Source organism: Diadema setosum, chromosome 11 (assembly GCF_964275005.1).
Source record: "Diadema setosum chromosome 11, eeDiaSeto1, whole genome shotgun sequence".
NCBI lineage: Eukaryota > Metazoa > Echinodermata > Echinoidea > Diadematoida > Diadematidae > Diadema > Diadema setosum.
In genome coordinates, this window is record NC_092695.1 from 7,838,451 (window position 1) to 7,857,625 (window position 19,175).

At 36.6% G+C, this 19,175-nt stretch overlaps 1 protein-coding gene across 1 annotated transcript in view; it reads right to left on the reverse strand.

Annotated features, from left to right (window-relative positions):
* Window positions 1-10,990: 10,990 nt before the first annotated feature.
* The window catches only part of LOC140234754 (uncharacterized), a 62,298-nt gene continuing 54,113 nt past the window's right edge, over window positions 10,991-19,175 (reverse strand). The window contains exons 6-8 of the mRNA XM_072314793.1: window positions 16,730-16,961; window positions 14,659-14,903; window positions 10,991-13,390 (exon numbers count right to left, since the gene is read on the reverse strand). Of these exons, the coding sequence (XP_072170894.1) occupies window positions 13,218-13,390; window positions 14,659-14,903; window positions 16,730-16,961 (650 nt within the window). The 3' untranslated portion in view covers window positions 10,991-13,217. The remainder of the gene's footprint in view (window positions 13,391-14,658; window positions 14,904-16,729; window positions 16,962-19,175) is intronic.

A 19,175-nucleotide genomic window follows, 5' to 3' on the forward strand; every position in this document is an offset into this window, starting at 1 on the left:
CCAATCCATGCCAATCGGCATGAATGCCTTCGTTCATATTGAAACCAACTTTGCTCGTGAAACTCTTTCGAACTGAGAAGTTAGAGCATTCGATGTCGCCCTATCCAAGGGCATCATTATTTTGTGTATTCAATTTAGCACAAATATGTCTATTTGTGTTCTACATACATTTATTGCTTTTTAAATCACTTTCTCATGTTTACATCTTCGTCCATTGATTCTACTTTCCTTTGAAGGGGAAGGGATAATTCTCTTCAATCTTTGACCGTATTAAGTTGCAGAATGTAATAATGAAAATATCTATCGGATGTCCTCCCATATATGCCAAAAAAGAGAATAGCAACTTTATCTCTCAAACACAAAAGAAAACGTCAATAATATTGTTATGTTGTGTAGTCGTAGACCTCTTAAGCATTAATAGGATAGTGAACAAAACCAGCAAAGCGAAATGTGATCTTAAAGAAGTTAGGACGACGTTCATAAAGAAATCTATCACTTCATTACATAAATGATTATCTTTCATGTACTGTATGTAATACCGTGTACGTCTATACAGTTCTACATTGAATGCACTTTAAGCTGTGGATATAAATACAGTGGCGTATCTAGGAGGGGGGGGGGGGGCAAGGGGGCACGTGCCCCGGGCGCCACTCCTTGGGGGCGCAAAAAAAAAAACCGAAAAAAAAAACCGAAGAAGAAGAAGGAAAAAAAAAACGAAGAAGAAGAAAAAAAGAAAAGAAGAAGAAGAAGAAGAAGAAGAAGAAGAAGAAAAACCTCCCCGGAAGGGGGGAGGGAGAATGGTTGGGGGGGGGGGGGGCAGAAAACCAAATCAAACAAGATAAAAACAAAACATGATGATGACGCGGACAAAATGACAATGTTTATTGTGTTCACACAAAAATTCCATGTTCTGTGAGCTGGAATACAAAAATTTTCGGCTCGCTCTCTGCGCTCGCTCGCCAAAATTTATGTAAAAAAGAAGGTAAGAACAAAATGTGATGATGACAAAATGACAGTGTCTATTGTGTTCACACATGTCATTTTATAGCAGGCAAAATGTTTCACGGAGCAGCGGCTGCAATTTCTTTCGTTCTGAAGCGATCGCCAATTGGATCAAAAGAAGGCGCCAACGGTTTCGAACATACGGGGGGGGGGGGGGGGGGCGCAAAAAAACCCCGAATCAAACAAGATAATAACAAAACGTAATGATGACGCGGAAATATACAAATTTCGGCTCACTCGCTCCTACTAATTTAGAGTATTTTTTTCAAGTCTTCAGTCTGTTGGTATAAATCGTTATCTATAAGGCCATCACTATATCTTGATAACATTGTAAGATTTAATAAGCAAAAAATGACAAAAGTTTCATGATTTGTAAGCTGAAATACAAAAATTTTCGGCTCGCTCGCTGCGCTCGCTCGCCAAAATTTGTAAAAAAAGAGAAGAAGATAAGAACAAAACGTGACGATGACGCGGACAAAATGATAATGTCTATTGTGTTCACTCATGTCATTTTATATTTAGCAGGAAAATGTTACACGGAGCAGCGACTGCAATTTCATTCGTTCTGAAGCGATCGCCGATTGGATCAAAAGAGGACGCCAACGGTGTCGAACATACGGGGGAGGGGGGCGCAAAAAAAAAAATCAAAAAAGATAAGAAAAAAAACCGTAATGATGACGCAGAACAAATTTCGGCTCATTCGCTCGTACTAATTTAGAGTATTTTTTCAAGTCCTCAGTTTGTTGGTATAAATCGTTATCTATAAGGTCGTCACTATAATTGTGAGATTTAAAAAGCAAAAAATGACAAGAATTCCATGTTTTGTAAGCTGAAATACAAAAATTTTCGGCTCGCTCGCTGCGCTCGCTCACCAAAATTTATGTAAAAAAGATAAGAACAATACGTGATGATGACGAGGACATATACAAATTTCAGCTCACTCGCGCGCACTAATTTAGAGTATTTTTAAAGTCCTCAGTTTTGTGGTATAAATCGTTATCTATAAGGCCGTCACTATATCTTGATTAGAATTGTAAGATTTGGTAAGCAAAAAATGACAAGAATTCCATGTTTTGTAAGCTGAAATACAAAAATTTTCGGCTCGCTCGCTGCGCTCGCTCGCCAAAATCTATCAAAATTCATTACATTAAATTTAAATCACCCTCAAAAGATCCCTTTTAAGTGCTTGAAAAAGCATCATGTGGACTTTGTTTAAAGTCCCTACCGGGATGGGGTTGGGGTTGAACACTTTTTCAGAAATTAGGGGCGCACTTTTCGTGCTTGCCCCGGCCGCCGTTTTCCCTAGATACGCCACTGTATAAATACCCTATTTATGGAGAAACTGAATGGCAAGTTCTAGTTTCAGCCACGTGTCCTCTTTTGCGAAAATGAATGAATTTTTCATATTTATGAGTGCTGTATGGCGAATTTGAATGTTCATTCTGCATTTAGCAACCCTATGGGGGATGGCATATTTATCTTCGCACATGCACTAAATGCGAAAATGCATGGGAAATCGTGTACCCGATTATATTCTAGGCTACACATTTCGTGGAAAAAAAAAATCAGATTTTATGTTTGCATAGTGTCAGTGTTTGATGAATCAAAAGGACCATCGTTATGGTAAGTGTGTCTGCTATAACAAACGACAATAATATGATATTTCACTCATCTTGTATACAGATAATTGAATTTGACCGAACTAATTTCTTTTCTCATGGCCACATTATCTTAATTTTTCAATAATAGAAATAGGTACACTCGTATCAGGTTAAACAGTAAACATAATTATTTCATGAATATGTGTTGTCATGGAAAATTAAGTCTATCATGCCTCGTATACTGTCTGAATATGTGAGAGCGTACTTACTATTGTAGAAGCCCCACATCATGTCATACTTGACAGTTTTCGCATGATTATCGTGCTTTATAATAATTCGAATCTTTCGTAAATCGTTTCACTATTCAATGTTTTTCTTTACTTGGTCAAAATACGTGGTATTTCAGGCACCTTATTGTAATTACCAATTCTCACTTGATTTTCTTGGTTTATTGATTCATTTAAATGCGTATATTGAAATGATCGTGTTTTCATGTAATATTCTTTATTTCATTGGCCACAGAAATGAAATTTGATGATTTTTTTTTTTCAAATCTGAAAAGTTAGTGTCGATCCTTGTAAATATTATATTAACTCACGAATGATGTCATAGAAACACACTGTAATGATGCAAATGAGAACGTAAATAGAATGGCATACCGTAAAGAGTTCAGTGTGTTTTGTATTGTGTGGTGTAGATAAGTATATTCATATGTGTTTGTGTGTTTTGTATTGTGTGGTGTAGATAAGTATATTCATATGTGTTTGTGTGTGTGTGTGTGTGTGTGTGTGTGTTCTCGTTGTCTGTTTTTTGGTACCTGTGTTTCCCATTTCCACGTTTTAGCGTAGCTTTTAGGAAACCATCAAAACTCCATATTTCTCATGACTACAATGCTAAGATAAAGTTCACACAGATTTCTCTTGAGAAAGAATTGAATTTCGGCTATAAGCTGGCATGACATGCGTTACCAATAGTTTCATAATCAAATTTGTACAGATTTCTTTCAGAACCCGAAAAGCTATTGCTGAGCGATCTTCCATTTAGCGAACAGCCATATTGGAAAAGTCTTCTGCTTTTATTTACGTGCGTTGGGGATTGGCTGGGAATCCACTTATTTGATTTTATTTGATAATTGCATAAGTTTCTTTTACTTTTACTATCGATTACACAAAGAAATCATCATAAATGAATTCAAATATCGCGTTATTGTAACACGTTATACAATGTATTTAGACAAATGAATTACACATCGGTATACTGAACAAAAATCTGTCAAAATGATCATACGATCGAACCTATAATTATAGCTGCAGCCTTCGAATTTAGATGGAAAGTAACTACCGACCCAAAAGTGAAAAAAGGGCATTACAGTTATGCTACGATAACAGTCAACATTTATACGTGCAGTAGCTACTGCTCTCCCATCCATCCACACACACACACACACACACACACACACACACACACACACACACACACATATATATATATATATATATATATATATATATATATATATATATATAGCACTATACTATGATGTGAAAAATTAAAAAATTACAACGACAAAACGACAACATAACATTGTTCTCATATAAAGCAGCATGACCAATGTGTGTGACAAAATTAATATACATTTTTTTTTTAACCTTGATGTTTGAGTTTTGTTTGGGTTCTATTCATTGTTCATCTGAAGTGCTGATTCGTATCTTTTAACAGGGACATTTCCTTCAATTGTGATAGCATCCCTGAAACATTATTAGATATATCTCTGTTTGATTCAAATAGAACAGTGCCAACTTACTCAAAATTTTTAAGAACACAACTCAATATTGGTATTTTATCCTGTCATCAATATTTTGACAGATTAGCATATTGCTAATCGTATACAACATAGTAAATCATATTGCTAACATTGAAAATCAAACGAATACATTTATTTTGCATCGTTTGTAATATAAGTTTTGTTTTATTGAAAGAGATGGCGTATTTGTAAACAATCATCTAAGTATAAAAGGCCTTGTAATATAGGGTTAGTGATATATATTCCAGCCTTCGGTCAATACTCGTAACAAGATTTTATGAAAGGAGGGATTTGTTTAGTTTATTAACAATATTATATTTGCACCTTAGGTATTCAAAGTTATTCATGCATTACATAATCTTTGTCTACTATGTTCAGTCCCATTTGTGTTTGTGTTTTGAATGCCGAAATAGTGGTAGGCATCGACCGTGGGGTGGATTGGGCGGTGTTTTGTGTCTGTGTATGAGTGCATTATATTCATGCATGAGAATAAACACACACAAACATATATATATATATATATATATATATATATATGTGTGTGTGTGTGTGTGTGTGTGTGTGTGTTCATATTAATCAAGATCTGGAGGAGCTGTTCTATCCAACATTAGAGTACATAAAAACGTATTGACTATCATAAGAGAGGAGGAAAACGAGATAGCCGTCAAAGGTAGTAAAATAAGATTGCAAATTTGTAAATTTGTTTTCAAATAATTGATGATTGTACTCAAAGTTTCATTAATCTATTTTATGCACATCACGTGAATGCTTTTGATTACTGCACTGATTGTTTGGAATTACATGATTCCTGAAAAAGGGGTTCCTGAATGTGCATATATATATATATATATATATATATATATATATATATATATATATATATATACATACACACAAATATGTATGTATATACATATATATATATATATATGTACACAGGTATATATGAGTAATATATATATATATATATATACATATATATATATATATATATATATATATATCTATATAAATACATATATATATATATATATATGATGTATACGTACATATATGTATATATACGTGATGTATACGTACATATATGTAAATATATATATATATATATATAAAAATATATATATATATATAAATATATATATATATATATATATATATATATATATATATATAAATATATATATATATATATATATATATATATATATATATATAAATATATATATATATATATATATATATATATATATATATATATATTTACATATATGTACGTATACATCATGTGTGTGTGTGTTTGCAACCAATACAAGAAATGTGTGCATCTATCATCCATATATCCGTATGGATACATTTCATATCACTGAAAACACATCTTCTTGAGAAAACTGGCGATCTAGATTTACACTGAATTCCAGTTTCTTGACATTAAAGGAGCAGACTGCCGCAATAGTAAACACGAAAGAGATGAACAAAAGACTACCGTATTTTTGTTCAAAAGGGCCTTCATTATTACTTTTATTGAGGAAAATCTGAGTTTGGCATGAATATGATGCACATATATATATTCTTTAGCTATATACATTTCTCAATAAAGACAAGATTACATAGATTAGCACATGACAGTGAACATAAACACCACCTACCTTCAAAAACCTACATACACACATAACCACTCCAACTCATGTCAGACTCAAATTATACACTGAACAATTTTCGTCAGTATTTCTGTGTACAGACATAGTAGCTATTTCAGCTATCATAAAACTCAACATTCAAATGAAAATAGTTGTGAGTATCACACCAATAATACATTGATTCCCGTCGATACAGCACAGGGTAGGATGTCAATAATGTCATAATAATTTCACATAAGAGGAGGTCACCTCTCTTCCTGCAAAAAAAGAAAGCACATATAAATTGCAAGGAGCGTTTCTGCTACACAAGTCTTAATTCAACACAATATTCCCATGTAAGATTACACTCCAAGAAGAATGCATTTACATCTGGCATAACTATCAACTCATATCAATTACACAAAAAAATATTTCCATACACACACACACACACGCACGCAAAAATATAGATAGTTACCCAACCATCATACATCAAAGTGGTATACCATCATACACGTACATGATAATCTGCTATCTATAGTGATTTATAACGGCAAGTCTGAAAGACCCCAGGACTCTGAGCATTACTGAGGAAGGATCTTTGCTTGAAAAATCAAACTGTTACACAAAACAAACGGAAAGGATGCCAGTTGGAGAGTGACTCGGCTACGGGTGCATAGTTTTCAACCTTACACTTGGCAACAAGTCAATCCAGAATGTACGCCTCTGCAAACAAATCAACTCAATATAAAATACATTACCAACCTTAGTTTGGTCCTATGAGTCACTGGTAACTTGCAAAAAATACTACGCAACACAAGACTGGAACCCCTTCTAAAGCGTTCACTTATTCCAAATATTGACACAGTCAGAACAAGATACTCGGGCAGTGGGATGTATTTTCACAACCTTCATACCATTGATCCTTTGCAACAGTATGGTTACGAATTTCCCTACACTCTGATTCTCGCTTTGTTATGTTCATAATCTGCATCAGGTTTTCTTTCATTTTTCCATTGACATTTTGTATTCTAGATGACACAATAAGGATGACATTAGCTCCGAGATTTTACATCAGTAACAAAATATTAGATATTTACTTAACTTTTGTTTTGATTGAAAGTTTCTCTACGGGCAATTCATAATTTGGTCTTAAACTTTTAAACACCACTAAACATACAATCCTCACTGACACTTTGAAATTGTGGAAGCCGATTAAACTGCAGTGATAATCAATGATGTGGTATACATTCAGTGACTTGTACCATTAATCATACCATTGAGCCACAGTGGCAGGGTCCATTGAACATCTTTTCAAAGTCCATTGAAGGGAATAATTACGATCAAAGCTGATGAGGGGTGCAGCTGTGATGGTTGAAAGTTTATTACATTTGAGATCCAACATGAAATGTTGAAAACAGGTGTTTTGCACCTTTGGGTACTATACCATTGATTTCTTTTTTTGAGATGATCCTAATGGTTTGGCGCAAGAAGGCTATTACAACACATAATTAAAATGAAACCAGCACTGGCTAAATTCTATCAGCATCAACAGTCCCACATAGCTTTTCTACTCACTCTAAGAAAATTTGTAGAACTCTTTTTCTCTTACAGCATTTCATTTTTAATCCAAAGAAAAAGCATTAACTGCACTCCCCAAATAGCTTTGCCATAGTTTTTTTTATATTATTGTTAGATAACCAGTTTATAAAAAAAAAAAAAAAAATGGAAACAGAAAGTTAGTTTGAGAGTGATTCTTCTAAATCCTAAAGTAAGTGTAATGGCAAGTAAATTACATACAATTACAAATTATTGCAAAACTGTTTACTACAATTCCTGTACATGTTATATGAGCACAATTTGCAAATCTCTGGCAAGGGATGTTGTTTCTACATGTTTTTTCGTACTCCAAATGTGACATAAATTACAATTATCAACCCATCATTTTCAGAACAGACGACTTGAAGTGGGCCTGTGCTTTGTCAAAAGTCATCCCAAAAAAGCATGAACAACTTCTCTTCCATACTATCTTGAAATCATTCTTATGACAGCTTAAAAAAAAAATAAAGCTAGTCTAATTACTACAACGGGAAGGAGACCATGTACCATGACAGAAAGAGCAGAAATGCCACCGATACGCTAATTCTACACACTGAGCCGACCCAACACTGCAACGGTTACGCCGCGGAGTCCGCATTTTTCACAACAAATCCCTGGACGGATGGTGTGCTAATGCTTGCATCTCAAAGTTTTGGTTGTTCTCGCTGGACAGAGGACTACCAAAGAGCACTCTTGAGAACACCTTTCAACTAGACAAAAATTTCATTCACTCAATATATATATATTTTTTTAGTTGGCATGGCTACTTTGCACTTATAGACACATGCACAACTTGCAATGCATTCACAAAGATTAAAAAAACAAAAACAAAACAAAACAACAAGAACAAGCATGCCAGAGTGGGATGGCAATCTCGACACAAATTACTAAAAAGTGATTTCAAGTCATTCGCATTGACACAGGAGACAAATAGGATTGAGTCTTGTACCAATAGCCAATAGGTCTTACAGGGCAGCTTTGATTAAATTAAAAGTAAAAAGAGGAAGACCATCATTGCGAGATGATCCTTGAATACACTTGTATTCAGTGAGTTGTAAATTTGCAAGTACTTTCATTCTTAAACTTGAAAAGCAACCATGAAAATTTCCATACCAACACCTTAACGACAAGATTTTGTCAGGACACTTCGTCGGTTGAGAATGATAAGGGCGTTAAGTTGCCACAAAACCCATAGTGTTCAAGACAACTTAACGCCCTTCTCATTCTCAACAGATGATGGTCCCGCTCTCATACAAAAGTCCAAGTAAATGCATTAATTTCCCAGGGACCCAGGATTACTGTTTCGAACTACTTCACATATACCGGACTTACATCCCTTTGCACTCATACTTTGGGAATTATCGCTCATGCATCACTACTGCAGCACAGGCCCAAAATGTCTATGTGTCTATCATATTTCAACTCTTGTGCCTAAGTTGGGCATTCAGTAACAACAATAAATGCAGAACTGCCATTTTATGCCATTCTCAAATGACAATAAAATCAAATATTAATCACATGTAAAAAGTAAGATGGAGATAAGAAACTGTTGTATTATACCAAGTATTGACAGTTAAATTACACTATGTCTATGATGCATTTATACTGTTGGTCTCCACAGAATCACAGCTCTTGTTCAGTAACAGGGAATAGGCCAGCTGATGTAAAAACATCTGCTATCTATCAAACAGAGATATGATAAATTCACTCATTATGCATGCTTTCAAGAAATAGCAACTGCAATTTCAGAAAGTGAACCCAACGAGCACACATCATGCTATAAATTATTGGGTGGGAATTCTGCAGTATGTCAGCATTGGTATAAATCACAAAATATGAATATGGACTTCTACAATTAGATCAAGCTGTCTATCAACACACCTGAAACTTTTCCAAACCAACAATACTAAAGATTTAATGTCTCAGACTGAATAAACCAAATAAATGTATATCAAACCAGGTAACATGCATTACCACTAAATATCACACACATACCAATGGCATCTGGGAACAAAAATGGTCCCTCCAGTTTTTCGCCCCTCCTAACCCCAATCTGGCCCCCATAGACCCACACTCCTCAACCACCCACAACACTCGCAATCACATCATCATGTTTCTTTGCAGCAATTAATGGCATATAATATATATACTTCTATATATAGTTCTGGTTTATAATATAAAACTCCAAGCATAAGTTTGTGTGTAGTAACCACAGCTTTCATAATAACTGATGATCATTCTCTAGGTAGGTGGAGATCAGCACCACTAAAATAACTGAAGAAAAACAATACACAATAAGTGGATCACTTTCTGTAGACAGAGAGGTTTCACACTAACAAAAGAACCTGTTGGAATGTTCTCTAACAAGTTTCACACTAATCCAGTTACTTTTTGCAAGTCTAAAGGCAAACTTGCATCATCCTTCTCCAAAAAAACGTTTGCCTAACTAATCACATTTGGCCAGCTGTGGTCTCAAAGGAGCTTACATATCAAATTCTGAGCAAAATGAGATACAAATTTACAGTCTGAACTATCTGACCCTTAAAACAAATGTTCGAAGAGGAGCTTTTCTTGATATTGGATTTGTTTCCACAATGGTGTGAGGTCATGCATACTTATTCTTGTAGGTATGTTGCTGTGAGTTGCATAATATAAGATAGACTGGCCAGATATGACATCGCTGTGGTATGGAATGTCGTGTGCCAGCAATGTCGGTGTGGATTCACCAAAGTGTCTGAACATTCCATAAATCTCTGAACACCATTCGAAACGTGATTACAAGCAAGTTCTTTCGAAAGTCTGAAACCCTCCACAGCCACCTAAAATGGAGTCACGCAGAATGTTTTGAAAGTATTACGAGCAGCACAAATGAAATACAAGAGTCAGACTTTTTTTGAGACCTACTTTACTCCTGCAGAGATTGGTTCTCATAGCTCACATAAAGAGTTCCTTTATGTCATGCAATGTCTCATAATGACATACACTTATTGTCTCATTGGTACCATGTATTTGCACTGACTACCCCATTAAGCTTGAAAGTTAACCTAAAAGACAAGTATTCTTACAGGGACTTTCAAAGTTAGACCAATATTTAACTCTAAGCCACTGGTACAAATAAGTCTTTTTTAACATAGTCAAAATGAAGAGAAAATTATTATTATTATTATTATTATTATTACTATTATTTATAGTGCGCTTTTGATGAAATTTACAAAGTGTTTATAAAAACCATATTGCAAAATCCTGCATAATATTTTCAAAGCTATGGTAGAAACTTCCACTACAGTGATCTACTATATGTGCTGAACACTCTCTAGCCCATGGACGTCTGTTGGTTTTTTCTAATGTGTCAACATTACATGACAGGCTTCAATATAGCATACAAAAGGGACATCACGCAGGGTGACATGGTTCGTAGGTTTGTTATCACGTCACATACTTATAATTTATGTGCGACTTAAAAGCAGAGATGAGGGTGTTAAAAATCATATCATAAGACTTGTGTTCAGAACCCATCCCTAGACTACATCACAGTATTTGAGATACAAAAAAGAAAGAAAACCAACAAAGAAGACACATAGTCACCACTGCTAAACAATACGCATTACATAAACATGTAAACAATGAGTTCACACAGCAATTCACATAGTAAGCAATGTTAATTCATCCATACCACATGTACATCGGGGGAACGTTACAGTATCGAGTTGGTCTTCACACAAGAAGCATACGGTACACACTTGCTCCCAACACAAGAAACAAAAAAGCAAAATCATTTTTGCTTTGCACGCAAAAGCTTGTTGCCCAGTGTGCAAACTCATTTCATGGAGCAACTACCCTCAATCAGCATTATTTCTTTGCACAGAATTGCATTGGCCCCATAATGATTGGTTCCAGATTTGGGAAGTACAGCTGCGAGACTTTTCCCAAAGACATCTAATTGCCCAAAAATCTTGGCATTTCTTCTGCAAAAAGAAAGAAGCTATAAGTCACAACTAGAAGACAAATTTTGAAATTTTCTACCAACATCAACAGTGATTGTAACACAAAAATGGTCCCAACCCTAGCCTCTCAGAGCACAACATATACACCACGCTGCATGTTCCTCATCGAAACAATCTTTCCACATCGTAATTGGCCTGAGGCTATGACTACGACTAAAAATTTACTGCGTGAATGAGGCAATCAACTTGCCCACCGTTACTGTGACTACAAGATTTGAATGAAACTGCAAATAGGTACGACAGAGGGCAAATGGGAGGTACAAAATCAGCATATTTCTGGCCAGCTAATTGAGGTAATCATATCCAACCTGGAGAGACTTCACCACACAGCCACTTCCGATGTAGGTACTCTTCAAGTAAACACAGCGTAAAAGCAAATCCAGGTGAGCAACCAACTCACTCAATCTGTGCTAAAATATGTTAATATTCACTATACAGATGGGATATTTCTGAATGAAATGTAAAAAGTGGATGGTACATGTGTGGGCTAGGAATAATAATGATGAATGAGAGTAGGTTTAAGCTACGTGTAGAGTAATGTTCAATCATTGTTGCACCTTGTACTAATAATCCTCCAAAAAAAAGTTTTGAAGCATTTGATACAATTTCATCAACAGGCAGCCAATTGCATAGCCTCAAGACTTCTTGATGGCTCGGATCAATACAGAGGAAATATAATTGTGAGTAAATATCAGCTAGAATATACACTGACTCTTTTAATTCAATGCACCATTGATAAATGCCTTGACACAAAGGGTACGCCAAGCGATGTGATACCCTTAAACCATCCATAATACCTTACTTCCAACAAAAACAGGGACTCTCTTAGTGGGCTACACCTGCTTGATCCATACAATAGTTTGAGCTAGACTCCCTGACCATTTCCTATACTGCTCTGCTTCACTTGATTCCATTTAACAAGACAAAACACACTTAGTCTAAACTTTGCAAAGATAAGTGATGGTGGTACAAAAAAAACCCTCAAAAACACACAAACACAAACACTCAAATTCACTGCCACATACTTGCACACACTAAGAGTTTGGCTCACACTGTTACAGCCCGCTCATTGTTTCACTGACCACTTGCAGACGTCCAGCGACACAAATTCTTCTTGCGTGGTCAAGTCGGCAGTGCAATGGCTCATACGTACAAACTGGACTTCTGGAACAAAAGATATTCAGAGATATTAGAGCCATTGTGTGCTAAAATCGGTGCCCGCCTCACAAAAAGTGTTGAGTTGGGAGGTGGGTATCTCGCTTGGAGACATTCATTGAGTTGAGTTTGCCTCTGCAAGCACACACTACACACTCCATTCTACCCTGAGATGCACACACAAAGCCTCAAAGGGGATCAAAGTCCTTTTTAATCTCCAATAATAATCCACTGATGTCTGTGCTTGGTGGAGACACCAATACCAATGCGTGGAATGGAGACAAGTTTTCAGGGGCCGTGGTTGAGCCCGCACAACTTCAAAGCAGCAAAGCTGTGGAAAAAGGACCTCGTACCAACGGGGCAAGTTTGCCCCGCCATGCGGTAGTGGACAGGAAAAAGGTAAAGCGCGGTGGAGTGAACGCATGCAGAACGCCGATCAGTGCCTCTTCATGTGGAGGGAGAGGTGGTCGGATCGCGAGAACGCCCTCTCGCAGTGCGGACATTTGAAGGGCTTGTCACCCGTGTGCTTGCGATAGTGTCTGGTGAGTTCGTCTGAGCGGGCAAAGCTCCATCCGCAGCCTTCCCACTGACATTTGTAAGGCTTTTCACCTGCAGGTAAAGCACAACATGGAAAATAGAACAGGTTGAGAAAAATCTATACAGTTTCACTGGTTTAAAGCCTTGCATTGATTTCTTACTACCCACATGTCTGATATCAAATAATTATTACAATCACCAATGAAAGCTACTGTAAATATACTACTGCATACTTGTAGCAAGAGTTTGAGCACTTTAATAGCAAGAGATGGCTAGCCATGCATCCAGTAAATTTGCCATGCATTGGTCAATACTAGACACATGATAGAGAGGAATGGATTTTCTACAAATATTTGTCTCCTGTTCTAAAAAAAAACAGATGATGCACATATCCATATGCATCCAGTAAATTTGCTATGCATTGATCATTCATTACCTCACACATTATAGAGAATGGATTTTTCTTTAAAAAAAAAAAAAAAATTGTCCCCTGTTCTATAAAACAGATGGTGCACACATCTCTTCATGTGTCAGTAGGAGTAGTGTGCATACATGAACTATGGAGTCTAGTCTAAACCCATTTGGCTGTGCCTCCTGGGTTAAACAATTCCATAGTTCCCTTATGCAAATAAATGCTACTGATGCACTCAGACCTGTGCATCATTTGTATTTTTAATGCATTTCAACTTTAATACTGATTGTAAAAAACACAGCTGGAGTAATTGTAAAACTCATTTGTCATATCAAAGCAATCAAATCACACAAGTAAAAGACTTCTGGGCCCATTATTCCAGCACAGCAAATTTCACTTTGGGTTATCAAATGTGAAAATCACCAAATAATATAAATGTTCCAGCACTAACTGACTTTTGCTAAATTTGCTTAATGTATACAGACACTGGAGGGTGATGAATTTCAGGTCTTTCTGCTACTCACTTGTGCTTGTGGTACTCATCAAATCAAAAACTCCCATTTACACAGGAAGGGGTGAGAAAATGTTCATAAAGTGGTATAAAAAGGGCTCTGTGTCAGGCTGGAGGTGAGACTAGTGTGTTTGTGTGTGTGTGTGTGGGGGGGGGGGGGTGGGGTGGTGAATAGTTGTTTTTGTGTCATTTTGTTCTTTTACAATGAAAAATATGATCTGATCTGCCATAATTTGAGGTGAAGCATGAGCAGTACTCCCCCATAAGGCCTGTTGGGTATTCTTTCTTGGGTGAGTTCACAAAAGAACGGAGCAAAGCAGTCTTGCAGCATAACATTTTTGATGGGTCGACTGTCTGTTGTTGATGTACGTTGCACCCAATACTCTCTACAATCATGTCGTAAGAATGCACACTCACCCGTGTGTGTTCTTCTGTGGGCCTTCAGGTGGGAGCTCTTCGTGTAGACCTTGTTGCAGCCATCAAAGTCGCACTGGTGGACCCGGCGCCGCTTGCCGTTCTCCATGACGACCGTCTGCAGGCTGAGAGGTAGGTTGGGGTCGGGCACGTGGCCGGCGAGGGCCATCCGCGGCCTCCGGCCGCCCGGAGTGGCCTGGTGGTGACTGGTCTGCCACGACCGGGCCAGGTTGTCTGCGATGAGACTGCTGTTCGTTGTGAAAGAAGAAAAAAATGCCAAAACAGCAATAAGGACTAGAATAGAACCAATACACAATAAAAGTACAAATTTTTGCTGTGTGGAATCTTAAGCACATTTCAAACGACACATTACTTGCGCAAAAATAAAGCACAGGACTATTTTGCTTCTTACACTATATTATAATACCATTTCATATTTTGATCCTGTGTGATGAAAAACATACAAAAATCATCTTACCTGATTGAGTGCAATAAAAAACTAGAACAACAACAAAAAAGACACTCAGCTGAACATTTTCCACATTAACAGATGTGTGGAGTGGTTTGGAAATACAGTGTACGGTGAATGTCAAGAGAACTTGATGTACCTCTTTCAAAAGGCAGGGGGAATAGTATTAGCCTTAACATGTGTCAGTAACAAGTAGGAAGAATGTGTTGTTTTCACACACACACACAAAAATGAAATTGTGTTTAATTTCCATGTATATTTCCTTTGTATCATTCTTCATACGTGGAGGTTATGTTTTTGTGGGTATTGGTTTGTCTGTTGTACCTCTTTCAAAAGGCAGGGGGAATAGTATTAGCCTTAACATGTGTCAGTAACAAGTAGGAAGAATGTGTTGTTTTCACACACACACACAAAAATGAAATTGTGTTTAATTTCCATGTATATTTCCTTTGTATCATTCTTCATACGTGGAGGTTATGTTTTTGTGGGCATTGGTTTGTCTATTTGTAAGTTTGTTTGTCTCTTTGTGAAATATCTACAACAGCCATGGACAGATTTGGATGCAAATTTCAGGAAAACTAGATAGTGACATGACACAAGGAATGAATGATGAGATTTTGATAGTGATTCCGAACACAGCAAGAAGGTAAGGTAGAGACAAAAGAAAGGATTCTTTAACATTAGGAAATAAGGCAGAGGTCTGCGCTCTCGGAATGCTTTTCTTAGATATGTTTCTCTCTTTCTATAACACTAGAAAGAATTCTTAATCAGGAGGAAATAGGGCTATTTTCAGCATAATATGTGAATGTGGGCGGAAGAGAGCTGTTTGGTGGAGGTCTGCACTCTCCGAATGCTTACCTAGTTAAGATATGTTTCTTGTTTTCTATCATAGAAAGCCTTGATCTCGTGTCTTAGTCTTTCTCTGTCTCTCTGTCTGTCTGTCTGTCTCTCTCTCTCTCTCTCTTAAAGGGATGGTACAGTTTGGGTTGTGATGGGGTTTCAGGTTTCCAATGTATTTTGACGATGATTTTTTGAGAAAATAAGAAACCTTTTATGAAACATGAAAAACACAAAATTCTAAGAGGAATTCAGATCTTATTGGAGGAAAATTGGTTTTGAAATGCCTGAAATGTTCCAAACAATGCACTCCTAATAAAAGGTGGGATCCACCCTTTTATTAGGATCGCTCTGTTTTACTTTGTTATCAAATACCTCAGCCATTTCAAAAACTGATTTTTCATCAAATCAACTTTGAATTCCTCATGGAATTGTATGCTTTTCAACATTTCATAAAGTGGTTTCTAAATATTTCACAAAAAGTTAAAAGCTGAATCCTCACCTCAATTAACACTATACTATCCCTTTAACTCAAAATGCACTCTTTACCTGTATGGTAATTCATAACACATGCACTGTAATTATGTCACAGATGTATTTGTAATCAAAATTGTTGAAATTGTAGAAACGAGCTATAATGAGCATCATATTTGTATATATTATGTTTGATTATGTTGATAAAAAAAATGTAAATGATGCCACACAAAGAATAAATAAATCAAATCAAATCAAATTAAAATCAAATCAAATCAAAAGACATCTGCTTACTCAGCTGCTCTGGTGATTTTGATGAGGGCGCCAGCGCCGGTTCTCTCAATGCTCTCGAGGCTCACGTTGGGTTGGTCAGCATCGTCCTCGTCCTCCTCTTCCTCCTCATCCTCCTGCTCCTCCGCTATCCTGACGTCGTCGACCTCGTTGCGGCGGCCGTTGTGTCTGAGGACCGGTGAGGGGATGTTGAGGGTAGCCGCCGAATGCTTCTTCAAGTCTAGCGCACCATTGCCTGCCGTAACAAAACAGATCAGAAGTACTGAGAAATAGGCCAGCAGGACACAATTGCATTCAACAGCAATTCCAAATTGGGGTGAATTCCATCAGTTATGTGTTTACAAAGTGTATTATCATTATTATTATTTTATTTGGCAGAAAACCTACAATATAAAACCAAAAATTGAGATAACAATAATTAATCATTGTAGTAACACTGCTGATTTTTCTATTTCATGTCTTCTCTTGGCATTGTTTTGTCACCTTTTTTTTTTTTCAACTTTTTAACTTGATGATATTGCTAATGGACCAAATGCGGATAATTATTTTTGAGTAGTCTTGCAGACATGTGGGAGGTGATTTGGAATAACAAAATTTTGCTTCACACAACAAGCAATTTCAAGCTTCTTATAAGACTTTGCACAAGTCATATGCCACAATAAGAGCATATGGTGTGCACATTTACATATCCTATCCTCAACAGCTTTTTACTATCATACTAATTTTTTAGAGCTACAGTATATGAAAATCATACATATTCAGGCAGTGACACCAAAGTTGTAGGGGTTTCATACTCGCAATTTCTTTCCCATACTGTAAAGCATGATATTTTTGTGGCATGAAAATTTTCAAGAATTGGAGCCAATGGCCTTTTTCGTGGCATGCAATTTTCTTGAATTACCACTTGCATTCAATACATTTTAATAGTACAGACAAACAAGTGAAGAACTTTTGTGTGCATTTTAATTTTGCAAATCTCAGCTCTTGCGAAATTGGCAAAATGAAAATGTATGTGAACATTCCTGGTTTTACAGTAACTAGATTAGGCTTGTCCATACTGTGTATCAAAAGTGTCACATTGAGGCATTGTCTCTGCTGCCACCTAGTGTTGGCTCATGTCACATTTGACCTCTGCCAATGCCCCTACATTATTCATAGCAAGGCTTCCATTGCATGTATACATGATATCACCTGGTATAGCTGTTAATATCTGTAGTACCTTCCCTTGCTGTTGTTTCTGTTGAGCAATACTGAATACACCACATTTAGCTCAATTGCAGGAAATACGCCTATTTACAAATTTTTCTTATTACAATTTTGTGTGTGTGTGTGTGTGTGTGTGTGTGTGTGTGCCCACATTGTATCTACAGGAATGGAATTCTCACATATACACAACACATAATTTGAATGTACTCTGAAGGTTCATAACTGCACAGTACATAACACCAGTCATATGCCACTCTCTAAATTTGCAAGATCAGCATGAATCCACTTCGCATTCTATCAAATGTTTACGTAGACTCTTTTGGTTTATGTACCTTGGGTGCGCAACTACATATTATGAAGTATGATATTTTTTCTTGTGCGAACAGCCAGACCATCTGTCAACAATACCTGCACTCTTCTGACTTCCTGATCATATTTCTATACACTAAGGTCCTTACCTTGTCATACCAACAAAAAAAAAAAATAAATAAGCCATGGTCATTTCATGCCTTCAGATCTGTATCAAATTTCTTGAAGCGGGATTTCCGTAAATACTCTTTGCGAGAGCAGGACATAGATGAGAGCAAAGTACTCTCAACATATTAAAAGAGGTATGTAAATTATTGACTGGTATCCCAGGGTTCAACTATGAAGAGAACAGAGCAATGTACAATCGCATATTTCCCCAACTTTTAACCACTCCCCTTAATATCTTGTGTCCTTGGTATTTGTGGATTAATTCATTCTACATGGTATTCATGTGAATAAGAGCACACTTACAGGGCTACTATGACTTGAAATGCTATCACTTGCTGTGTTCCTAAATAGATTCTCACTCAGGAGACTCCACATAATACAAAAAACAAAAAACAAAACCCCAAAGCAAGAATTGCAGCCGTTTTGTCCCAATCCACTATCTTTGAAGAATCAACTCCCTGAAAATACATAACAAAACTGTGCTTATCTCTCTATCAATCAAAATATAATCTTATATCTCTCACCTGGGTGTGATATAAGGGTTTCATAATGAAGACATTTCATGCGAAACATTACATAATAATATTCTGCACACAAAAAAACTATATCATTTTGTATAAACTCGTTTGCGACTCCACCCACAAAGGCCCGCCCACCCCTCGTTCATTGTACTTTGGTGGCCAAACCGTTTTGCTTCCCACGCCGAGGATTCACAGAATTCTGTTGTTATGTGTGGAATAGTTTACTCCATGCTGACGAATCTGAA